Source organism: Capricornis sumatraensis, chromosome 8, assembly GCF_032405125.1.
Source record: "Capricornis sumatraensis isolate serow.1 chromosome 8, serow.2, whole genome shotgun sequence".
NCBI lineage: Eukaryota > Metazoa > Chordata > Mammalia > Artiodactyla > Bovidae > Capricornis > Capricornis sumatraensis.
Genome location: NC_091076.1, coordinates 91,494,711 through 91,520,689, shown reverse-complemented (window position 1 = coordinate 91,520,689; position 25,979 = coordinate 91,494,711). Strand labels below are relative to the sequence as shown.

Genomic DNA, 25,979 nt, shown 5'->3' with positions numbered 1-25,979 from the left:
ATAAATTGTTCAATTAAAATTTTCAAAATTATAAATGAGACTGAACATCTTTTAAGACCTTAAAAGGCATTCATATTTCTTTTTCAGTGAAATGACTGTTAATATCCTTCCCTTAATTTTCTATTTTGTTGTTGGCCTTTTTTTCTTACTATGCATGCATTAAGAAAATTAGGTCTTTCTCATGGAGGATTCATGTCAATGTATGGCAAAAACAATATAATATTGTAAAGTTAAAAAAAATCATATATGAAATGAATAGCCAGTCCAGGTTCAATGCATGATACTGGTTGCAGCTTGGGGCTGGTGCACTGAGATGACCCAGAGGGATGGTACGGGGAGGGAGGGAGGGGGGTTCAGGATGGGGAACATGTGTATACCTGTGGCGGATTCATGTTGATGTATGGCAAAACCAATACAATATTGTAAAGTAATTAACTCCAATTAAAATAAATAAATTTATTTAAAAAATAATAAAAATCTCAAAAAAATAAAACAGGAAAAACAGGAAAAAAAGAAAATTAAGTCTTTTTGGTTATATTGGTTAACCCATTTGTTATTACAGTTTGCTCTTTTGTAGTCTTTTGGTTTTGTTTAAAACTTTTAAAAGACTAGTTAGACATTAATTGTTTTAAATCTTTTCCTTTATTGTTAGTAAGTTTTCTGTCTTAGAATAGCCTCCCCACTTTTTTAAGAAAAATGCCTTCAAGTACTCCAGTATGTTCAGTTTATTTTTCTCAAACTGTCTTTAGAGAACAAAATCTACTATCCAACTTGAGGGCTGGTATGAGACACAGCTTTAAGGATGATGCAGAGTGTTGACATTTAAATGATGTATTATATGACAACCAATTAGATGAAGACGCTGAAGAGTCTTTGAAATCAGATGATACAGATAAGAAAGATGAAATATGAGTCAAGAGGAAAAACTAGACTGGATGAACAACAATACAGAGAAAGGAAAAATGCATTCTATTCAACAAATAACTAATTTGATAATTGCCTGTCTATTCAGGTAAACAATAACAAGGAAATAGCCCTTAACATAGTGACTGCAGTCGCTCAGGTGGGTATAAAAGGGGACATGTTCCAATGAGACTTCCAAACTCAAGAATCTCACTCTCTAACCCACCTAGAACCTCCACCCTCTGACATGGTCAGCTCCTGTTGTGGCTCCGTCTGCTCTGACCAGAGCTGTGGCCAAAGTCTCTGCCAGGAGACCTGCTGCTCCCCCAGCTGCTGCCAGACCATCCGCTGCAGGACCACCTGCTGCCGCCCCAGCTGCGGCGTGTCCAGCTGCTGCCGCCCCGTCTGCTGCCAGGCCACCTGCCGCCCCAGCTGCGGCGTGTCCAGCTGCTGCCGCCCCGTCTGCTGCCAGACCACCTGCCGCCCCAGCTGCGGCGTGTCCAGCTGCTGCCGCCCCGTCTGCTGCCAGACCACCTGCCGCCCCAGCTGCGGCGTGTCCAGCTGCTGCCGCCCCGTCTGCTGCCAGACCACCTGCCGCCCCAGCTGCGGCGTGTCTAGCTGCTGCCGCCCCGTCTGCTGCCAGACCACCTGCCGCCCCAGCTGCGGTGTGTCCAGCTGCTGCCGCCCCGTCTGCTGCCAGACCACCTGCCGCCCCAGCTGCGGCGTGTCCAGCTGCTGCCGCCCCGTCTGCTGCCAGACCACCTGCCGCCCCAGCTGCGGCGTGTCCAGCTGCTGCCGCCCCGTCTGCTGCCAGACCACCTGCCGCCCCAGCTGCGGCGTGTCCAGCTGCTGCCGCCCCGTCTGCTGCCAGACCACCTGCCGCCCCAGCTGCGGCGTGTCCAGCTGCTGCCGCCCCGTCTGCTGCCAGACCACCTGCCGCCCCAGCTGCGGTGTGTCCAGCTGCTGCCGCCCTGTCTGCTGCCAGACCACCTGCTGCCGTACAACTTGCTGTCGCCCCAGCTGTGGTGGATCCTCTTGCTGAAATCAACTATGAACCAGTCGCTATCACATCAGTGTGGACATGTCATTCATTTTAAATTTTCCTTGTTTTAAATGACCACCAGCTTTAGTACCCCGTGGTACCACTAAGCCACAAGCAAAAGGGCTCCCATTCTGCATTCAAGACCATTCTTGTTCCCCACCGATCTCTTCCCTGCATCTAACCTCATGTGCATGATGTACTTGAACTAAACCCCCAGATATCTGACTGTTATACTTGCCTTGACCTTCACAATTATGTTAACTATTTCTAAATAACAGTATCTTGATATGATAAATCCGTGTATTCTTCTTTAGTTATTTCTGAGAGTTGATTTTCAGTTTATTGTCTAGCATTCTTTTTCTCAAGATGAAAAAAAGTGTGGGTTTCTATGGCCAGGAAAGAAAACTTATTTTTCAAATATTGCATAATGCTTGTGTTATAGAAAAGACTTTATGTATTTTTCAAAATAAGATAAGCCATCCTACCTAACAAGCAATAATTTTCTTACCCAGTCGGTAAAATGATCCATCCCTGGGCATGTTCTCGCACTGCTGGGCTCTGGAGATCATTCCAACACGTGTGAGGCATGATTGCTTCCTATCAGGAGGTCACAATCCAATACTGGAGTTAAGAGAACCCTCCTAGGTAGGTAGAATATGTTGGGTAATATTCATGAGAAGGGTGAATTTCTGTCTGCATGTGTACATGCTAAGTTGCTTCAGTTGTGTCTGACTCTGTGAGACCCCATGGGTTGCAGCCCACCAAGCTCCTCTGTCCAATGGGTGAGTTGCCATTTCCTACTCCAGGGGATCTTCTCAATCCCTCAGTGTTATTATCATGTTTCTAAGGTAATTATTAAGTACATCAAGGTTAGAGAATCTCTGTTAAAACTCTAGCTCTCCAAAATTACTTCAGTTCAGTTCAGTTCAGTCGCTCAGTCATGTCTGACTCTCTGCAACCCCATGAATCACAGCACGCCAGGCCTCCCTGTCCATCACTATCTCCCGGAGTTCACTCAAACTCACATCCATTGAGTCGGTGATGCCATCCAGCCTTCTCATCCTCGGTCGTCCCCTTCTCCTCCTGCCCCCAATCCCTCCCAGCATCAGAGTCTTTTCCAGTGAGTCAACTCTTAGCATGAGGTGGCCAAAATCACTTACCACTCCTTAAACCTGTCTCTGCCTTTGTACATGTCAGCATTTCTGGCTCAAGTTCACTCTCAAACTGTCTCCTTCTTATTATTCAAGGTCCATGTCTAACATCACTTTTTTGCATCAGTTCTAGACAATTAGTTACTTCTCCTACCATATGGAAATTCATAACACTTGATTCTCTATATAGAATTATTCTTTATACTGTAACTATTTATCTCTTTCTGTATACACACTGAGTTTCTCAAAGGCAAGGATTCCACGATTTATTCAACAGACATGTATATAGAGCCAGCTCTTGGCCATGCTGTGAACAAAGCATGGGGATTATAATAAAGACCTATTAGTATCATCCAGCACTCTTGCCTGGAAAATCGCATGGACGGAGGAGCCTGGTGGGCCGCAGTCCATGGGGTCGCTAAGAGTTGGACACGACTGAGCGACTTCACTTTCACTTTTCACTTTCATGCATTGGAGAAGGAAATGGCAACCCACTCCAGTGTTCTTGCCTGGAGAATCCCAGGGACGGGGGAGCCTCATGGGCTGCTGTCTATGGGGTTGCACAGAGTCGGACACGACTGAAGCGACTTAGCAGCAGCAGCAGCAGCAGTATCTTCATAGGAAGCTCTGGAAAAGTGATAATAAAACAATGTGAAACACATGAGAGCATGCTCCTTGAATATTAGAAGAGGACTAGGGAGTGGTGATTTGGGTGGAGAGTATCTGGGAGGGTTTATTGGAGGAGATAATGACAACTAAGTCTTAAAGAAGAAATAGGATGTTTCAATGCCATTCTCCCAAATCATCCCACCCACACCCTCTCCCACAGAGTCCAAAAGACTGTTCTAGACATCTGTGTCTCTTTTGCTGTCTCGCATACAGGGTTATCATTACCATCTTTCTAAATTCCATATATATGCATTAATATACTGTATTGGTGTTTTCTTTCTGGCTTACTTCACTCTGTATCATAGGAAACGAATCACCAGTTCAGGTTCGGGGCTGGTGCACTGGGATTGACCCAGAAGGATGGTATGGGGAGGGAGATGGGAGGGGGGTTCAGGATGGGGAACACACGTGCACCCGTGGCAAATTCATGTTGATGTATGCCAAAAACCAATACAATATTGCAAAGTAAAAAAAAGAAGAAGAAGAAATAGGGTGGTGGTTCATGCATAATGCCTAGAACAGAACAGGAGGCTCTCAACCACTGTTTGCTGAATAGATGAGTGACAATCTACAGCAATATGGGACTCCAGGTTTATAATTCTATCAAGTCCAATAGAGACCTTTCAAGGAGTACATTTATAACCAAGATCTTGCGAACATGGGCCTGATGTTGTAATTCCAACTATGAGTCACTTGGGGCTTTTTTAGGCCTCAACCTAATCCTTACATGACCCTGTGTACATTCTGAACACTGAAAACTGTGGGGTCAGTGACTCACTTTCACTCTCAGGAAAGTAATTCCTACTAAGGGTTTTATACATTTCTGAGAATGTTATATGTCAGTGCAATAATCCATCACTTGACTGACATAGTACCTGAATCATTAAGAAAGGATTAGGACAATGTCCTGAATGTCTCTGACATTCTTTAAGTCTCTTCCTTTGATATTCGCACAATAAAATCTAGTTAATTTGGACACATCCCACTTTGGATGTGTGTAGCTTATTTTTCCTGACCTGCATTTCTATAAAATTTGGCTTCTTCCATAAAATGATTGTTTGTAAGGCAAATTAAAGTAAATATAATTACAGAAGATATATTTAACTCAATGTGGACCTACTTAGCACTAATTATAAATGAATCATATCATTCTCTACCCAAGCCTTGACTTATCACTTAGAAGCCTTCTTTAGCTATGATTCTCAAATATGCTTTAAATGTACTGGAAATAAGGTAAAAGTTATTATTTTTTTAAGTTATAGCTAATCAAATTAGACAAGTTTGCCTTTTTAAAAATATAAATTTATTTATTTTAATTGGAAGCTAATTACTTTATAATATTGTATTGGTTTTGCCAAACATCAACATGAATCCACTACGGGTGTACACGTGTTCCCCATCCTGAACCCCCCTCCCACCTCCCTCCCCATACCATCCCTTTGGGTCATCCCAGTGCACCAGCCCTGAGCATCCTGTATCATGCATCGAACCTGGACTGGTGATTTGTTTGCTTTTTTGAAAAATTGAAGCATAGTTGACTTACAATATTATATTAGTTTTAATGTACAACATAGTGATTTGATATTTCTGTAACTATACAATATACAAAGTTATAACATTATTGATTATATTCTCAGTGCTATACATTGCATCTCAGTGACATTTATTTTATAACTCATAGTTTGTACCTCTTAATTTCCTTCACCTATTTTACTCTCCCCAAATCTCCTTTCTTTCTGGCAACCATTCATTTGTTTTCTGCATCTATGAGTCTGTTTCTATTTTGTTACATTTGTTTGTTTTGGTTTTTAGATTCCACATATATGTGAAAACATACAGTATTTGTCTTTCTCTGTCTGGCTTATTTCACTTAGATAATACTCTGTATGTCCATTCATGCTATTGCACATGGTAAGATTTCCTCATTTTTTATAGTTGAGTAATATTCCACTTATACATTCTTTATCCATTTACATGTCAGTGGACACATAAATTATTTCCCATCTTATGACTACTGGAAATAATGCTGCAATGAACACTGAAGTGTATATATCTCTTTGAGTTAGTGTTTTCCTTTTCTTAGGGGCAAATACCAAGAGTGGAATTCCTAAATTGTATGATAGTCCTATTTTTAATTTTTTGAGGAAACTCCATACTGTTTTCCTTAATGTAAATGTTACCAATTTTCAATGGACCAACAGTGCACAACAGTTACCTTTTCTGTATATCTTTGCCAAGAATTATTTTGTGTCTTTTTAATGATAGCCATTCTGACAGGTATCAGGTGATATCTCAATGTGGTTTTGATTGCATTAGTGATATTGAATATCTTTTCATGTGCCCACAGACCATATATGTGTGTGTGTGTATGTGGAAAAATGTCTATTTAGGACCTCTGCCTAGTCTAAAATTATATTTTCTTGTTCTTTTGATATTGAGCTGTATGAGTTCTTTGGCTTCCCTGGTGGTTCAGACAGTAAAGAATCTGTCTGTAGTGTGGGAGATCCGGATTTGATCCCTGGGTCAGAAAGACCCCTGGAAAAGGGAATGACAACCCACTCCAGCCTGGGAAAAACTATGGACAGAGGAGCCTGGTGGGCTACAATCCATGGGGTTGCAAAGAGTCAAACACAATCGAGTGACTAACACTTTGACTTTCACTTGTATAAGTTCTTTACATAGTTTGGATATTAATCCTTTATTGGCCATATCATTTGCAAATATTTTCTTTCATTCACTAGGTTACCTTCTCATTTTGTTAAGGTTTCCTTCACTGTACAAAGACTTTTTAGTTTAACATCATCTCACATTTAATTTTTTTTTTTGCTTTTGTTTCCCTTGCTTAGAGAGAAAGATCCAAATATATATATATACATATTGCAATATATATATTGCTAAGACCAAAGTCAAGGAGAGTACTGTCTCTATTTCTTCTAGGAGTTTTATACCTTCTGGTCTTAAGTTTAAGTCTTTAATCTATTTTGAGTCTATTTTTGTATATGGTGTGGGAAAAAAAATCTAGTTTTATGTTCTTCCATGTAGCTGTCCAGTTTTCCCATCACCAATTATTGAAGAGACTGTCTCTCCCTACTTTTCCTCAGTGTAAATTTTTGTCCCCTTTGTCACAGTTTAATTGAATATATGTGTATGGATTTTTTGGGGGGGCTCTCTATTCTGTTCCATTTATCTATGTATCTGTTTTTGTACCAGTATCATACTGATTTGATTACTATACCTTTGTAGAATAATTCAAAGTCATGGAGAGTGATAACTCCAACTTTGTTCTTCTTTCTCAAGATTGCTTTGGCTAATCAAAATTTTTGTGATCCTATACAAATTTCAGGATTATATGATGGGGTTATATCCTGATAAGCCAGTTGTAACTTGAAATATCATAAGTCAAAAATGCATTTAATACACTTAACCTACTGAATATGATGGCACAGTGGTAAAGAATCTGCTTGCCAATGCAGGAGACACAAGAGATGTAGGTTTGATCCTTGGGTTGGAAAGATCCCCTGGAGTAAGAAGTGGCAGTCCACTCCACTTGCTTGGAAAATTCTGTGGATAGAGGAGACTGGCAGGCTACAATCCACGGGATCACAAAGAGTCAGACACAACAGAGTGCCTGAGCACACACTCACACTGAATGTCATAGCTTACCCTAGACTACTTTAAACATGCTTGGAACACTTACTCTTGCCTACAGTTGGGCAAAATCATTCAACACAAAACCTATTTTATGATAAAGTGCTGAATATCTCATGCAATTTATTGAATACTGTATTGAAATGAAAAACAGAATGAGTATGGGTACAACATGAGTACAGAGTGGTTGTAAGTGTATTGGTTGTTTACCCTTATGACTAGGAGCTATGGCCCATTGCTGCTGTCTGGAGCATCATACAGTACATCACTAACCTGAGAAAATATCAAAATTCAAATTTTAATTCAAATATAATTTCTACTGAATGAATATCACATGCACCACTGTAGAGTCAAAAAATCTTAAGTTGAACCACTGTAAGACAGGGACCATCTATAGTGCCATTTACTGATATGAAGACTGAGAGAAAAATAAACTTGGAGGAAGAAATGGACCAAGAGTTCTGTTTTGACCATGTCAAATTGGAGATTAATATTATCCACCCAAATGAAGCTATTAACTAGGGAGTCTTCATCTCAGTGGAAAAGTCAGGGATTGCGTTAAAAATGTGGATTCATGTTGATGTGTGGCAAAACCAATACAATATTGTAAAGTAATTAACCTCCAATTAAAATAAATAAATTTATATAAAAAACTTTCCAAAAAATGTGGTGTTCTTGGTGTTCTATGGAGCTGGGTGAAATCAAACAAGGAAGATGTGTAGGCAAACAAGATAAATAAAAGTAGCTAAAATCACAGCTATAAAATCTATACTAGGAAGAAAAAGGTGATTCTAAATTTCTAGAAACTTTTATTACTTCAGTCCAGTTCAGTCGCTCAGTTGTGTCCAGCTCTTTGCGACCCCATGAATTGCAGCACGCCAGGCCTCCCTGTCCATCACCATCTCCCGGAGTGCACTCAGACTCACATCCATCGAGTCCGTGATGCCATCCAGCCATCTCATCCTCGGTCGTCCCCTTCTCCTCCTGCCCCCAGTCCCTCCCAGCATCAGAGTCTTTTCCAATGAGTCAACTCTTTGCATTAAGGATCATCTTGATTCAAATGCAGGAGAGTATGTTCAGCAACAGTTACTTATGTTAGGAATCCTCCTCAACCTACCTCAAGTCCTTTTTTCTCCCTCTCCTTTCCTTTCCTTTCTTCCTTTCCTCCCTCTTTCCTTTCCTCCTTCCTTCCTTCTTTCTCTCCTGTCTTCCTCTCTAAACATAAGACTTTTTCAGAATACTAAGTATACCTTCTAAATCCAGATTTCTGAAATCAATAAAGATCATGACATTTTTTCCATAAAAATTCAAAACTTGCTAGTAAGAGATGCTCAGAACTTAAGTGTTTCCAGACTGAAACCCCTTCATAATTTTAGTTTCTCATATTTCTGAGATTTCTCCATCTTGTTGGTTTTATTCTTCCATTTTAGGCTGTCATCACCTTACTTGGTCGTAAGAGTGTACGGGCACTTAAGAGTGCATGAGTCTTTGAGACTCAATTTTCTCATCACCAAAACTCAAGTAAGCATGATCCTTCTTAGCTGTGAAAATGTGTCAGAATATATGCAATAGTACTATTTCTATACAACTATAAGAGTCTATAAGTTTTGTTCCATAATCAGGAGTATATTAAAAACATTTTAAACTCAAAATTTGTTTGTATTAGCTGTGCTATATTTCTAAATAGTGAACATAACAAAGAGTTTATTATTAATTCTAGAAAACATTTAGATGTTATTAGTTCTAGAAAACATTTAGATGTTAACAGACAAAATGGATAGAAGCTGACAGACATCATGTCATGTGGGTTTCACCCTAGTGCGGATAGAAGGTGACAGACATCATGTGGGTTTCATCCTAGCGTATATTTGGAGCTATATTCTTAGTCTACCATAGAAATGGCTTATACATTTTCAGATTCACCTTTTTCAACTTATTCTGAAATGTTTTGCAGAGTACAGCCCTCTCTTTTCATACACTAGAATTGACAAATGTTTTATCATCCTATGTGTTTTTCTTTGATAACTGCTAATTAAAGGATACAGACTATGGCTTTAACATTATGCTTTATTAGTGCTAAATCAAAGAATGGAGGTGTACACTGTCTTTTTCAGTATTAAAATATCTGAGGCTTACAATTTCCTGTTTTCACAACAAAACTGGGTCACAATGGGAATAAGATGGCCCCTGTATCTGGATAATAAAAGGACTATTTACAAAGGCACAGATAGAGCTTAGGGAAAGCAGCACAGAATAGCTCGGTACCCAGGGCTCATAATAGCAAGGAACAGCTACCCCTCATCCTATGCAATGACTTGGGTGAAGCAGTCCAAGAGTGGCATGTGAGACTTCTTAGGGTTGCTCTATACAGGCACTTAATGTACAATAATTGCCACCAGGGAGAGTTATAGTGCTTTAAAGGGTCCAAAAGTGACACAGAAGATATTCTGGAAGTAAAAACCATGAGATAAAATTATGAATCAGAAAGTGTGGCTGGAGTGATTATTCTGTGGTCCAATCAACTTTATCTTAGGATGGATTTCAGGTGAATAGAGCGTCCACTAACTGTCCCCTTCACTCAGTTTCATCTGGCCATGCTAATACTCTATGTTTGGAGCTGTTCAAGCCCTTCTAGAGGGAAAGTAGTAAGCAATAAATAATTTCAGGAAAGTAACACAATTCCTGCAACAAGCTCTGCTTCAGGAATAGCTAAAGCAAAAGCATAATTCCCACAAGCTCCTTTTAATAGTCCTGTCTGGTTAGTATGTGGGAAGACAGTTCTCAGAAATTAACAGTAGACTTTCAAGGCTAAAACAAGATGGTTCCTCTGAACTGTTCAGATGTAACTTATATACAAGAATTCACAGGAAGCACAAGTCTAACAAGACTAATACATCATCACAGACTTGGATAGTGTCTTCTTTAAAATGCCAGCCTGAGAGTCCAGCCAGGTGCAATTTATTTTCTCATGGCAGGGAACCCAGCGTATATTTACTGTTTTGCCACATACAGATATTTGAGTTAACTAGCATATGACCACAATTTTAGACTTGAACTTGTAGCCATTAAGATCAAATTAATATACATATTAATATTCTAGTGCATGGAAAATCATTAATGAATTTTAAAAAACAAGTCTAAAACTAGACACAAACACATAAGAGAATTTAATGTATAAAAGTGATATTTTCAATACATGGGGGGAAATATACTACTTAATGGTGTTGGGCTATGTTCATATCAAATTCCAAAATGCTTAAACTGCATATTCTATCTCTGTATAAATACCTAATAGACCAGTTGAAGTATTTCAAATTCTAAAAGATGATGCTGTGAAAGTACTATACGCAATATGTCAGCAAATTTGGAAAACTCAGCAGTGGCCACAGGACTGGAAAAGGTCAGTTTTCATTCCAATCCCAAAGAAAGGCCATGCCAAAGAATGCTCAAACTACTGCACAATTCCACTCCCCTCACACACTAGCAAAGTAATGCTCAAAATTCTCCAAGCCAGACTTCAACAGAACGTGAACCAAGAATGTCCAGATGTTCAAGATGGATTTAGAGAAGGCAGAGGAACAAGAGATCAAATTGCCAACATCTGCTGGATCATAGGAAAAAGCAACAGAGTTCCAGAAAAACACCTACTTCTGCTTTATTGACTATGCCAAAGCCTCTGACTATGTGGATCACAACCAACTGTGGGAAATTCTTAAAGAGATGGGAATACCAGACAACCTGACCTGCCTCCTGAGAAATCTGTATGCAGGTCAAGAAGCAACAGTTAGAACTGGACATGAAACAATGGACTGGCTCCAAATTGGGAAAGGAGTTATGTCAAGGCTGTATATTGTCACCCTGTTTATTTAATTTATAAGCAGAATACATCATATAAGGTGGGATCTTAAGCAATCTTAAGCATCATATAAGCACAAGCTGGAATCAAGATTTCTGGGAGAAATATCAATAACCTCAGATATGCAGATGAAACCATCCTTATGGCAGAAAGCAAAGAGGAACTAAACAGCCTCTTGATGAAAGTGAAAGAGGAGAGTGTAAAAGCTGGCTTAAGATTCAACATTCAAAAAACAAAAATCATGGCATCTGGTCCCAGCACTTCATGACAAATAGACTGGGAAACAATGGAAACCATGAAAGACTTCATTTTCTTGGGGTCCAAAATTACTGCAGATGGTGATTGCAGCCATGAAATTAAGACGCTTGCTCCTTGGGCGAAAAGCTATGACCAACTCAGATAGCATATTAAAAAGCAGAGACATTACTTTGCCAACAAAGGTCCATCTAGTCAAAGCTATAGTTTCTCCAGTAGTCATGTATGGATGTGAGAATTGGACCATAAAGAAAGCTGAGCACCGAAGAATTGATGCTTTTTGATTTGTGGTGCTGGAGAAGACTCTTGAGAGTACCTTGGACTGCAAGGAGATCAAACCAGTCCATCCTAAAGGAAATCAGTCCTGAATATTCATTGGAAAGACGGATGCTAAAGCTGAAACTCCAATAATTGGGCCACCTGATGTGAAGAACTGACTCATTGAAAAAGACCCTGATGCTGGGAAAGATTGAAGGCAGCGGGAGAAGGGGACGACAGAGGATGAGATGGTTGGATGGCATCACCGACTCGATGTACATGAGTTTGAGCATGCTCCAGGAGTTGGTGATGGACAGGGAAGCCTGGCGTGCTGCAGTCCATGGGGTCACAAAGAGTGGGACATGACTGAGCAACTGAACTGGACTGAGAACAATATTTGAAAATATAAAACATGAAACTTTGAACTTCACAAAAGAAACTATGGGACAATGTTTATGCAAATTTACAACTGGATAGATTTTTCAAAGTATGACACTTGCCCTGGGAGCCATAAAAGAAAAGCTTAATAAATTTGAGTATAAATTCAATGCATGAAGCAGGGCACCCAGAGCTAGCTAGACAACCCAGAGGGATAGAGTTGGGAGGGAGGTGGAAGGCAGTTTCAGGATGGTGAGACACATATACACCCATGGGTGATTCATGTCTAAGTATGGCAAAAAGCAACACAATATTATAAAGTAATTAGCCTCCAATTAAAATAAATTAATTAATTAAAAATGTAAACATCTATGTGGTTAAAACACAGAAGCAAAGTTAAAGAAGAAAGACAAGCTAGGAAAAATATTTGAAATTCACATTATGTAAAAAGGCTAACTTTGATAATATATACAAAGGGCTTCTGCAAAAATCACTGTATGAAGGCTAAACACAGTGAAGAAACAAAAACAAAAGGAAAAATACCAATAGCTCTTAAATATATGAACTCTTTAACATATGAAGAATTGTCTAATCTCCTTTATGATACAGTAGGCTGCTGTCTATGGGGTCGCACAGAGTTGGACACAACTGATGTGACTTAGCAGCAGCAGCAGCCTTTACTATAAGAGAAATGCAGATTAAAATCGCATGAAGAAACCTTATCCCCTACCATCATGTTGACCAAAATACATACATAAATAGATGCCTATATATAGAAATATATGTTTATATGTGTATCTATAGATCTGCCTGCATGCCAGAGACCTGGGTTTGATTCCTGGCCCAGTAAGATCCCCTGGAGATGGAAATGGGAACCCACTCCAGTGTTCTTGCCTGGAGAATCCCATGGACAGAGGAGCCTGGCAGCCTACAGTCCATGAGGTCACAAAGAGTGGACATAACTGGAGTAACTTAGCATGCAGCATGTAGGCATATTACGTGCATAACTGTGCCAAATATTCCATTTTAATTTTTTGATGCATACAGCTTTTCCATATCTCCAAGTGATTTCAGTTCCTCTTCTTCTTTGTTTTTTAACACAACTTAGCATTTCTGTTAGTCTATCCTTTAAAATTTTAGACTAATATCCCCTACAAGGTAGGATGGAGAAGGAAATGGCAACCCACTCCGGTATTCTTGCCTGGAGAATCCCGTGGACAGGGGAGCCTGGTGGGCTGCCATCTATGGGGTCACACAGAGTTGGGCAAGACTGAAGCGACTTAGAAGCAGCAGCAGCAGGAGGTAGGAAGCTTAAGATATATATGTTACACACACATACATATGTGTGTGTGTGTGTGTGTGTTCAGTGCCTGACTCTTTGCAGCCCCGTGGACTGTAGCCCACCAGGTTCCTCTGTCCATGGAATTTCCCTGGCAAGAATACTGGAGTGGGTTGCCATTTCCTCCTCTAGGAGATCAAACCCACATCTCTATGTCTGCTGCATTGGCAGGTGAATTCTTTACCACTAGTGCCATCTGGGACATTTGTGTGAATATATGTGATATAAAGTGTAAAAATGGTTAAACTGAGATATCTTTTATAACTCTTATGAAGATCCCTCCTTATAGTTCTATTTTCAGTTTGGTCAAAGTATCTGCTGATACTTTCTTTGCAATAACTCTGTGATGTTTATTGCCATCAGCTGATTCTGTGAGCTCACCTCTCACCCTGCCCCAATTCAACCTTTTAAGTAATGTCTCCTTCATTTTAGCATTTCTAAAGGCAGATCAAAAATTTAAATAATTCATATATAGTGTATATATTTTATTACCTCCCCACCTAAGACTTAACAGATCTACTACTTTTTTTTTTTCTAGAATTTAAGGCTACACAAGACCTCTCCCACATTCCAGGAATTGCAACTTCTCTCTCATTACTTCTTAAAATAAGACTTTCCAGACATACCCCTTGCACCATCACAAACCAGGGTTATGCCCAGTCTCAAATATAGCTCCTTCTTTTATTTTTTTAATATAAATTTATTTATTTTAATTGTAGGTTAATTACTTTATAATATTGTATTGGTTTTGCCATACATCAACATGAATCTGCCACAGGTATACATGTAAGGCTCCTTCTTTTAAATCCCCCTTCTGTCCATCTATATGAATAACACATGTTTTCAAGGTCAGTGTGTCTTCTTTGATGGTCTAGACAAAATCTTCAGTCATTACACAGACATCTCCTTTATCAAAAACTCAACTCATTTCAGTCCCTGAAGATATGAAGATGAGTAAATCGGAGTCTTCGTACAAATGGAGTTTATATTCTAGAGTGAGCCAGATACATAAGTGCCTCTCTGGTGGAGAATTATATGATAGAGCCCACGAATACACAAAGCACAGCAGAAGTGCAGCAGAGAAGGACTTGACTTTTCATGGCATCAAGGAAGATTTTGGAGGAAGATGGCAGCTGAACTCACTGGTAAAAGGTCACTAGAAGAATGCTGAACTCACAAGATTTTGCAGGAAGAGGGAATATCAAGAAGATTACCTTCTCTTTCCTAGAATGATGTTTTTCTTTAAATGTCTGTGGCACTAAAGAGACCTCTAATTTAGCAGCCTAATCATATCTGGTTTTGGTTATAAAGCTTTTTATGGATGCAAGTTCTACATAAGTACAGTAAGATAATGAATGTTGTTTATATTCCTCTTAATGCATCTAAGAATATCTTAAGCATAAGTAATACTACAAAAACTGCTAGGCATTTTAGCTCAGAATATTTGAAAAAGATTTTAATAAAATGTCCACAAAGCATAACTATGACATATTTTGATTCAAAACTATTGTGTCAATTACTGTACCCTAGCCTAGAAGACACATCTGAAGATCAAAGACATTTCTGATTAATCTCCGATGACTGTTTGCTACTTAAAAACACTGAGTCACAGCTAACTGTTTCCAAGTCCATCAGGGTGATGAGAAATAACACAGTTTGGAATGTCATTAGCTCAGTGACTATCCAGAATACACACAATGAATCATAAGTTTTGTCACATTCAAAAAGTAGAGCTTGCTTCCATTTTCTCGACAAATATGCCATCTGATTGAAACGTGAAATTTCCACTAGAGATCCTAATATCCTCAGAAACTCCCCCAAAATCATATCAAGGTGAGAAATAAACAAGGAACAGAGGCCCACCAATGTCACATGATACCCAGGGACTGAAGTCTTGTAACCTTACAAACTAAAGAAGAAAGAGAAGAGGTGATTCATGTGAGAACACTGGGGAACTTGAGAAAAGGGAAATGATTATTTTCTATATATTGCCAGATTTTACCAGAAAAACACATATGACTTACTAATTGCATTTCAGCCATATAAGCCAAAAGAAGGAACTAGTCTCTTCATAATCACAGAAATCCCTCAGCTGGGTATAAAAGAGGAGATGTGTAAGAGAAACTTCCAAATTTGAGAAACTCACTCTCCTAGAAACTCACCCAGAACCTCCACCCTCTGACGCCATGGTCAGCTCCTGTTGTGGCTCCGTCTGCTCTGACCAGAGCTGTGGCCAAAGTCTCTGCCAGGAGACCTGCTGTCGCCCCAGTTGCTGCCAGACCACCTGCTGCAGGACCACCTGCTGCCGCCCCAGCTGTGGTGTGTCCAGCTGCTGCCGCCCCGTCTGCTGCCAGCCCACCTGCCCTCGCCCCACCTGCTGCATCTCTAGCTGCTACCGCCCCTCCTGCTGTGGGTCCAGCTGTGGCTCCAGCTGCTGCAGGCCTACCTGCTGCATCTCCAGCTGCAGGCCCTGGTGTTGCCAGTCTGTGTGCTGCCAGCCCAGCTGCCCCCGCATCTCCAGCTGCTGCCGCCCCTCTTGCTGTGGCTCCAGCTGCTGCCGCCCAAGCTGCTGCCTGCGCCCAGTGTGTGGCCGGGTCTCCTGCCACACCACTTGCTATCGCCCCACCTGTGTCATCTCCACCTGCCCCCGCCCCGTGTGCTGTCCCTCCTCTTGCTGCTGAGCCACCTCTCTGAACCCACTCTCTCCTCTTTATCCATCTTATCACAGAAGCAGACTCCATGCATCACACAGACACCAGAGAAGAGGCCATTCCCATAGTTTGTGTGTCCACATCCTGGCCTCAGGCCAGACTCTCTCCTTTGTTGGCCTTTTCCTTACTAGCAAATGAAACTAGGTGGTATTTATAGAAATAAATTAGCAGAGTTGCCCCAGTTCTATACTTACCTTTTGATTTGGGGGTACTGGGTCTTCCAGTCTCAAACATGAAAATTCCCACAGGGCCTATAGGGGCCCTGGTGTCACAGCCTCAGATTTGAAAGTCTGGGGGCTACATCCTGTAATGCTTTTACAGTGATATTTTTGTATCTTGTTTCTTCTTTTGAATAAAGATCCACTTTCCTGGCCCATACAATGTTCTTGTGTTTGCTGCTTTATAATGATTGTCCTCTTTTCCTGGGAAATGGTATTCAACATATTAATACAGCTTTATCAGGCTTACCAATTTCTGCTCTCACCTTTAGGACAAATCCAACATGCAGTGACATAGAAGAAAACAAACAAACCCAGAAATAACACAATATGTAACACAATGTCTCCAAGAGAATTGAAAAATAATAATTTCTTTAAAAAATTTAAGGTTATGAAGGAGATGGATTATACTCCACAGCAAACTTTTCTTAAATATTTTTAAAGCATGTGCTGTATGCCCAGTTGTGTCCAACTCTTTTCGATCCCGTGGATTGTAGCCCACCAGGCTCCTCTGTCCATGGGATTCTCCAGGCAAGAATACTGGAGTGGGTTTCCATTTCCTTCTCCATTTTAAAGCATATATTTCCCTAAAATTCCACTCCTCTCTTAGTTGCCTCATCCCTCCATTTTCCTTGCTTCTTTCCTTTTTTTTCCTTCCTTCTCTCTAAATACACTGCTCTGCCCTTGCTCTTCTCCTTGGAAAACCAGAGTCCTCCCTTGGGTTTATCTATCCCACATGTAACCCAGTTTATTACACTCTTAGACTTCTTATTTCCTCTCCATCCACTGACAACAAAATAATTGTTTTGGGCAAATCAAGCTTCCTGAGAAGCTGAAGGCTAACAGAATACTGAAAATATTCAAATTTTAGTATTTTCTTATCTTAATGACTTTTCTAGGATGTGTATTTGACAGCATGGGTCTGAGGTAACTTGTCAACATATCCTATGAGAAATGTGGAAACTAGTAGGAAACCCAATTAAAGGACCAATTTTGGTCTTAGGTTAACTCAGAACCCTCCCAAATTCCTATGAAGTCTATCCTAGGAAAAAAAAGATAAAAACAAATTCCTGACGAATTTATGCTAGTGAAAGTAGGAGAGATATATAGAAAGCTTTGTATATGCATATTCTAAGAGTTATAGGGTAAATAAGTAATTCAATGGTAATGACTCATGAATGTGTTTGACTTCCATAAATTCTACACATAAATAATAATGAGGCAATACTTTAAGTTGTATGGGGCATTATTGCTCACTCTTTCTCAAAGCACAGAATTCCGAATGGATCTGAGATGGTAGATGAGAATTGGTTGCACCTTCTCATGGTCTCAGCATAGGAAAAATTTTTTGTTTTATTTTTCTCTGGAGTGAGGGGCTCTTTCAGTACTTGTCTTCACAATAAAGAAAGATTTACTTAATTATTTTTGTTAATTTATTTTTAATTAGAGGACAATTGCTTTATAATATTGTGTTGGTTTCTGCCATATGCTGTCACTTCAGTCGTGTCCGACTCTGTGCAACCCCATAGACGCCAGCCCACCAGGCTCCCCCATCCCTGGGATTCTCCAGGCGAGAGCACTGGAGTGGGTTGCCATTTCCTTCTCCAATACATGAGAGTGAAAAGTGAAAGTGAAGTCGCTCAGTCGTGCCCAACTCCTAGCGACCCCATGGACTGCAGCCTGCCAGGCTCCTCCATCCATGGGATTTTCCAGGCAAGAGTACTGGAGTGGGGTGCCATTGCCTTCTCCTACATCAACATAAACCAGCCATAGGTATACAAATGTCTCATCCCTGTTGAATTTTCCTCCCAGAAACAGAATATGTGAAAAATTGGAAAGAAAATAAACAAATAAATCTATCATTATTTGCAAATAATGTGATTATCTTCATGGAAAATGCAGTAGACTTTCACAGACCAGGAATTGGCATGTGTATTAGTTACCTAATGTTGGTTAACAAGTTATCCCCCCAAAACACATTTATTAGCTCCTTGACTTTCTGAGGGTTAGAAATCTGGAAGTGGCATGTCAAGATCTCTCATGAGGTTGCAGGCAATTGGTTGGCCAGGACTGCACTCTTATGAAGAGAGGGAAATCCACTTCCAAGCTCACTCACATGGCTGTTGGCAGGAGGACTCAGTTCTTCACCACATGGACTGATCACTCAAGGTAGCTGTCTTCCTTCAGAGTGGGCAACCTGAGAAGGATCAAGAAACAGAAAGAAAACCCAAATCTTACAATAGCCTAGTCTGGAAAGCCCTATGTCCTCATTGCTGCTGTATTCCATTCATTTGAAGTGAATCACTATGTCCAGATTACACTCAATAGGAAGGAATTACACAGGACATGAGTCAGAGAAGGTGGGGTCCTTGAGAGTCATCTCAGTGTCCTTCTACCACAGTCTGCAAGGGAGGCACTTACAAATCTAAAATGCAAACCCTGTATGCAAGACAGCAAAAGAAACACAGATGGATAGAACAGTCTTTTGGACTCTGCGGGAGAGGGAGAAGGTGGGATGATTTGGGAGAATGGCATTGAAACATGTATAATATCATATAAGAAATGAATCGCCAGTCTAGGTTCGATGCAGGATACAGGATGCTTGGGGCTGGTGCACTGGGATGACCCAGAGGGATGGTACGGGGAGGGTGGTGGGAGGGGGGTTCAGGATGGGGAACATGTGTACACCCGTGGTGGATTCACGTTGATGTATGGCGAAACCAATACAATATTGTAAAGTAGCCTCCAATTAAAATAAATAAATTTAAATTAAAAAATAATCTAAAATGATTTCTAATGCCATGGGCCATTAGGTGTTTTCTTGGGTCATAGGAAGTTAGATGTCTAAAGAGAGGATACATATGGCCCAAGCTAATGGAAAACATCAACATTTGTAACTTGAAAGAGGAGCAACAGCAACCACAAGAGAATGGAAAGGGATAAACAGAGAGGTAAAAAGACAACTAGTAGACTGCAGGGTCCAAAAGAGAGGCTTCTTGCAAAATTAAAAGACAGAATACAACTTCCAGCTATGACAAAGCAGATATAAGACCAAACCTCTTGATGAGAATGGCTGTGAGAAATGAATAAAGTTAAGAAAATAGTCATGTACAGTTGTGAGAGCTGGATCATAAAGAAGGCTGAGGGCCGAAGAATTGATACTTTTGAATTCTGGTGCTGGAGAAGACTCTTGAAAGTCCCTTGGGCTGCAAGGAGATCAAACCAGTCAATCCTAAAGGAAATCAGTCCTGAATATTCATTGGAAGGACTGATGCTGAAGCTGAAGCTCCAATACTTTGGCCACCTGATGCAAAGAGCTGACTCACTGGAAAAGAGCCTGGTGTTGGGAAACACTGAAGGCAAAAGGAGAAGAGGGCAGCAAAGGATGAGACAGTTAGATAGCATCACCGAGTCAATGGACATGAATTTGAGCAAGTTCTAGGTGATGGTGGGGGATAGAGGAGCCTGGCATGCTGCAGTCCATGGGGTCACAAAGAGAGGGGTGGGGTATGACTTAGTAACTGAACAACAACAATCTTTGGGAGTTGACTTATGCAGGTAGTATTGAGAACCCACAGTCCAAAGAAGAAAATTAAATCTGTTCCAGGTAGAAGATAAAAAAATCACCTCAAGCCTCTGCATCTTTTTATACATGTTTGGTATTCAGTAAAAATAATTACCAGGTATATAAGAATCAAAGGACCAAATTATTAAAAACAAGGAAAAGACAACAGAAATGGACTCAAGGATTTTTTGTGGGGAATATTTTGTAACATTTTCCCTTTTGGGTAACTCATGAAGTCTATGTGTAGTCTTAGAAGCTTATTTCTATTCACAGATAATGTTATTCTGTTTTTTTTAAGGGATTATTTCTCTGTGCTATAATTTCTGCTTTTGTCTCTTTTGTCCTTTTTCTCTCTTTTGTCCTTTTTCCAAGGATATTCACTATTTTGTTAGAGTTTCTCAACTTGAGATTCCTCCCCTATTCATTTAGTGTGACTTGGAAAGCTTGGTGATACTGCTGTGGTTTAGATGTCCACAGGCACTTTGATTGCCACTTACAATTCCTAGTGGGGAGATAAGGTTTTCTTGTCCCCATCTTACTAGGTTCCACTTTAAGAATGCAAACTATGGATAGAACTCTCCCTTTCCAGACCTTGTCTTGTGAAAGTTTAAAGTCATTTCTTACACCTATCTGGGTTTCAACTACCAGCCTCCCATTTTGAAAGCTTATAACTAGATACCAAACGTTCACAATCCTGGACATCAGCTATCATATGTAGTTGACATTCTCTGTTTCTTTCTGGAAAATGAGAATTTTTACTTCCCTTTAAGTTTGGCTATGCAATGGAAATATTTAAAAAATATTTCTCAAGCATTTCCATTTGCTTGATCTAGAAGGTGGGTCTGTTAGCATCAACTTGATCTGCCATGTTGTTAAAAGTCCTATATTTTCAGGGACCCAAGAAGATTAAAAAGATTATGACATTCGTTAGAAATACAAGAAAGGCTTCTTATAGTAGAAGCTCCTATTAAGTAAGATTTATCATATACTTTAATATTTCCTTCCAAAGACACAAACTACTTCCTCTTAATATACTAACACTGCAGGAAAAGACTTTTAATCTTAATTCGTTTAAATATTTTTTTATTTTTTATTTTTTTTCACATACCTCTGTTTATTTGCTATCATTTAAATAGGCACTTGCTTATTTACCAGGGATATTGGATTATTTTGTCATATTTTCTTTTTCTTTTAATTAATTTATTTATTTTAGTTGGATGCTAATTACTTTCCAATATTGTGGTGATTTTTGCCATACATTGACATGATTCAGTCATGCGTGTATATGTGTCCCCCATCCCAAACCCCTTAACAAATTGGTTTCCCCAAAACGCAAATTGAAACCACAATGAGGTACCATCTCACGCCAGCTGGAATGGCTGTTATCAAAAAAATCTACTTTTTATTTTTAAAAGTATTTCAAATTTACAGAATAGTTCAAAGAGTAATACAAAGAACTTCTTTATACCGTACAGTTTTTACCTATATTCAAAATCATGCCACATTTTTCTCCTCTCAGAGATGGATGTAGGTAGGTAGATAGATAGATGACAGGTAGATATAGATAGATAGATAGATTATGATATGATTTAGATAAAGATAGACCTAGAGTTAGGATCAGGGCTACATGAACCATTTACTATGAGGATGGTAGACGGTGATTGTTAACTCCCTTTTTATTTCTGTATTTATTAGCTGACATTCTACTGTCATGGATAACTTTCTCTTATGTTTCTACACAATGGGCCTCAGTATCGACTCATGGATCTCTATTTAATGGGTTAAAATTCTTTACTGCCATTTATTCATTGTGTTGTTCAAGTTGCTCCTTATTGGGTCAGTGAGAGTCCCTTCAAGGTGGCTCCAAATACTTTTTAATACTTAAGAAACATGAGTCATTGGTAACAGTTTCAAATTGGATACAGGAAGTAGTACCTGACACATCCTTTGAAGCACCAGAGGCAGTCCAGTATCTAGTCAGCATTCATGACTCACGGATTGGATCTGTCTTCCTCATGGCATACAGGTAACTCACAAGGATGACCATTTTTCTCTCTATTTGCCTACAATAATTCTGCTTCTCTTTTGACATCAAAAGAGATCTTGGCATCATGAGGACAATCCATCCAAACAACATCGTGGAGTCATACACAGATCACAGGTAAATTCCAGTGATGGAGTCCATGACAAACAGGGAAATAGTAAAAGCAATTCTGTAAGAAAAGCTGGACTGGAAAATTTTAACACACTGGGAAAAGGAAATCTTATTTTCCTTCATTTTAAAATAGTTAACCAGAAAAACATGATGATCTAACATAATGACTAATGTTTCTTTAGGAAAATGAACTAGGAAACAGTCTAGGACATGAACACAGCAGTCTCAGTAGGGTATAAAAGAGGACAGGCAGCAGAGATACTTCAGATCGCTAAGTTCACTCTCCTGTTAACATCAGAACCTCCACCCTCTGACACCATGGTCAGCTCCTGTTGTGGCTCCGTCTGCTCTGACCAGAGCTGCGGCCAAAGTCTCTGCCAGGAGACCTGCTGCCGCCCCAGCTGCTGCCAGACCACCTGCTGCAGGACCACCTGCTATCGCCCCAGCTGTGGTGTGTCCAGCTGCTGCAGGCACCAGTGCTGCCAGCCTGTGTGCTGCCAGCCCACCTGCCCTCGCCCCACCTGCTGCATCTCTAGCTGCTACCGCCCCTCCTGCTGTGTTTCCAGCTGTGGTTCCAGCTGCTGCAGGCCTACCTGCTGCATCTCCAGCTGCTGCAGGCCCCAGTGCTGCCAGCCTGTGTGCTGCCAGCCCACCTGCTCTCGCCCCACCTGCTGCATCTCCAGCTGCAGGCCCCAGTGCTGCCAGTCTGTGTGCTGCCAGCCCAGCTGTCCCCGCATCTCCAGCTGCTGCCGCCCCTCTTGCTGTGGCTCCAGCTGCTGCCGCCCAAGCTGCTGCCTGCGCCCAGTGTGTGGCCGGGTCTCCTGCCACACCACTTGCTATCGCCCCACCTGTGTCATCTCCACCTGCCCCCGCCCTGTGTGCTGTCCCTCCTCTTGCTGCTGAGCCCACTGCCCTGTGACCACTGTCTCCGTTTACCCCTGTCCCCATAGATGCAGACCCTCCTTTGGGGTTGATGTTGCTCAGCTAAACAGGGCTTCATAATTCCAATGAGGAACCAGACCTGCTGTTGAAGGAGATGGATATGGCATGGAGCATTTCTCCAGTAACAGATTTTCCCCTTTCACCTGACAATTGGTAAACTCATTCTTCTAACTTCTTTTCCTAAGACTTTTCTGTAACCTGATCTATTTGTGTACCAAAATAAAGTGATGCTTTCTGTATTAAAAATTCATTGTGATTTTTTCTCTTTGGTTGCTAGACAAGTGTATTTGAACTGCACCTGCAGGACACCTAGCAGGGCCTTGCCACTTCTCAGTGAGAAGTTCCATTATTCACTGTCTAATTCTTTCCTAGGTGCCTGCTAATTTCATGAGCATATCAGCTAACACTATAAATCCTAGTCCTAGGAAAAGAACAAAAAAGTAAAAAGTAGTTTGGAGAACTTCTTGTATGTAAAACCAAAAAGAACACAGTATATGGTTCAGGCATCACATCAGCTATGATAGCTACACAATGCGCTATTGAACACAGTCTGCAAGTTTATATTCAGACTTGCACTCAATGCGATAGGTGCCATCCACGCAGCAAACCAAGTATGCACTGATTCTCCCCTATTTACAATAGGACCTCAGTTGTGATTCTTTTTGTTTTTTTGAAGAAAGTTTCAAATCCACACGCACTCAAAGGACAGATAGGTGACCTAGACAAGTGAAGCAGGTCTTTGATAAGACAGCATGTTTGGTGGAAACTGGCAAATCGCCATCTACAGGACTACATCTGAGAGTAGCATTGAGCTTCTGTCAACTGTTTCTGTAGGAAAATGGGAGCCAATATTTTCACTGAAAAGTCTGTCTGCTTTCAGTGGTTCCTTCCAAATGTCATTCTCTTCTTTCGTTCGTTATTGAATGTTTATTAAATGTGAGACACTGTTAAAGGCACTGAAGTATCTGGGGAAAACAACACAGAACAAACTCTCTGCACTAATGGAGTGACATTGAAGTGGACTTTCTCAGCAAAAATCACTGTTTGATGTGTTTACTTGTAAATATTTTTTCTATACATTTATCCACTCAAATTTATGCATAGTTTTTTTCTTTATGTTTTTACTTATACAAATAAGATGAGCTTTGGAGCCATTCTTTAGATGCAGGTATTAGTGTTACAAATGGGGACAGAGTCCCCTTTTAAAAGGTTTTAAAAGTTTTTCTGAAAGTAGAGAATCAACTGACAGTAGCCTATAAATTGGGCTCATAGTATATTATATAAAGATATTTATATAAGCTGTGACTGTTCCACTTTCCCCCCTTCTACTAGACATGAAGTTATGGGACAAAATGCCATGATCTTGGTTTTTATAATGTTGAGTTTTAAGTCAGCTTTTTCACTCTCCTCTTTCACCCTCATCAAGAGGCTCTTTAGTTGCTTTCATCTTCTGTCATTAGAGTGGTATCATCTGTATATCTGAGGTTGTTGTTATTTCTCCCTGCAATCTTGATTCCAGCCTGTGATTCATCCAGCCTGGCAATTTGCATGATGTACTCTGCGTATAAGTTATATAAGCAGAGTGACAATATACAGCCTTGATGTACTCTTTTCCCGATGTTGAACTAGTCTGTTGTTCCATGCCCAGTTCTAATTGTTGCTTCCTGACCCTCATAAAGGTTTCTCCAGAGATAGGTAATGTGGTATGTTTTTCTCATCTCTTTAAAAATTTTCAACAGTTTATTGTGATCCACACAAAGGCTTTAGCATAGTCAATGTAGCAAGAAGTAGATGCTTTTCTGGAATTCCCTTGCTTTTTCTCTGATCCACAAATGTTGGCAATTTGATCTCTGGTTCCTCTGCCTTTTCTAATCCAGCTTGTACATCTGGAAGTTCTGAGTTCACTAACTGCTGAAGCCTAGCTTGCAGGATTTTGAGCATAATCTTGCTAGCATGTGAAATGAACACAATTGTACAGTAGCTGGAAGATTCTTTGGTATTGCCTTTCTTTAGGGTTGGAATGAAAATGGAACTTTTCCAGTCCTGAGGCCACTGCTTTTTCCAAATTTGCTGGCATATTAAGTGCAGCACTTTAACAGCATCATCTTTTAGGATTTGAAATAGCTCAGTTGAAATTCCATCACCTCCACTAGTTTTTATTCATAGTAAATATTCTTAAGGCCCACTTGTCTTCACAATCCAGGAGGTCTGACTCTAAGTGAGTGACCAAACCATCATGGTTATCTGTGTCATTAAGACTGTTTATATACAGTTCTTCTGTGTTTTCTTGCCACCTCTTCCTGAATCTCCTCTGCTTCTGTTAGGTCCTTACTGTTTCTGTCTTTATCATGTCCATCCTTGCATGAAATGTTTCCTTGATATCTCCAGTTTTCTTGAAGAGATCTCTAGTCTCTCTCCTTCTATTGTTTTTGTGTGTTTTCTGCAATGTTTGCTTAAGAAGACCTTCTCATCTCTCCTTGCTATCCTCTGGAACTCTGCACTCAGTTGGGTATATCTTTCCCTTTCTCCCTTGCCTTTCACTTCTCTTCTTTCCTCAGCTATTTGCAAAGCCTCCTCAGACTACCACTTTGCCTTCTTGCATTTCTTTTTCTTTGGGATGGTTTTGGTCATTGCATCCTGTACAATGTTACAAACCTCATTTCACAGTTCTTCAGGCACTCTGTCTACGGGATCTAATCTCTTGAATCTATTCATCATTTCCACTGTATAACCATAATGGATTTGATTTAGGTCATTCCTGAATGGCCTAGAGGTTTCCCCTACTTTCTTCCATTTAAGCTTGAATTTTGCAATCAGGAGCTGATGATCTGAGCCACAGTCAGGCTCCAGGTCTTGTTTTTGTTGACTGTATAGAACTTGCTGCAAAGA

At 40.3% G+C, this 25,979-nt stretch overlaps 1 protein-coding gene across 4 annotated transcripts; it reads left to right on the top strand.

Annotated features, from left to right (window-relative positions):
* Positions 1–1,150: 1,150 nt before the first annotated feature.
* LOC138083761 (keratin-associated protein 4-7-like) lies at positions 1,151–23,051 on the top strand. Of its 4 annotated transcripts, XM_068977632.1 has the most exons (3): positions 15,686–16,155; positions 22,475–22,784; positions 22,854–23,051. In XM_068977632.1, the coding sequence occupies exons 1-3, from the start codon at positions 15,686–15,688 to the stop codon at positions 23,049–23,051; spliced, it is 978 nt and encodes a 325-aa protein (XP_068833733.1). The 4 variants fall into 4 exon arrangements, with proteins under 4 accessions (XP_068833731.1, XP_068833734.1, XP_068833733.1 ...); XM_068977630.1 differs by lacking the exons at positions 22,475–22,784; positions 22,854–23,051 and adding an exon at positions 1,151–1,944 and having other exon boundaries at positions 15,718–16,180; XM_068977633.1 differs by lacking the exons at positions 15,686–16,155; positions 22,475–22,784; positions 22,854–23,051 and adding exons at positions 1,151–1,363; positions 1,661–1,945.
* The last annotated feature ends 2,928 nt before the right edge of the window (positions 23,052–25,979 follow it).

Excerpts from the sequence above, each read along its gene's own strand:
- LOC138083761 (XM_068977630.1), top strand. The coding sequence starts at position 1,151 with ATGGTCAGCTCCTGTTGTGGCTCCGTCTGCTCTGACCAGAGCTGTGGC. Across the intron at positions 1,945-15,717 it reads TGTGGTGGATCCTCTTGCTG|TGACCAGAGCTGTGGCCAAA; the intron begins AAATCAACTATG and ends CTCCGTCTGCTC.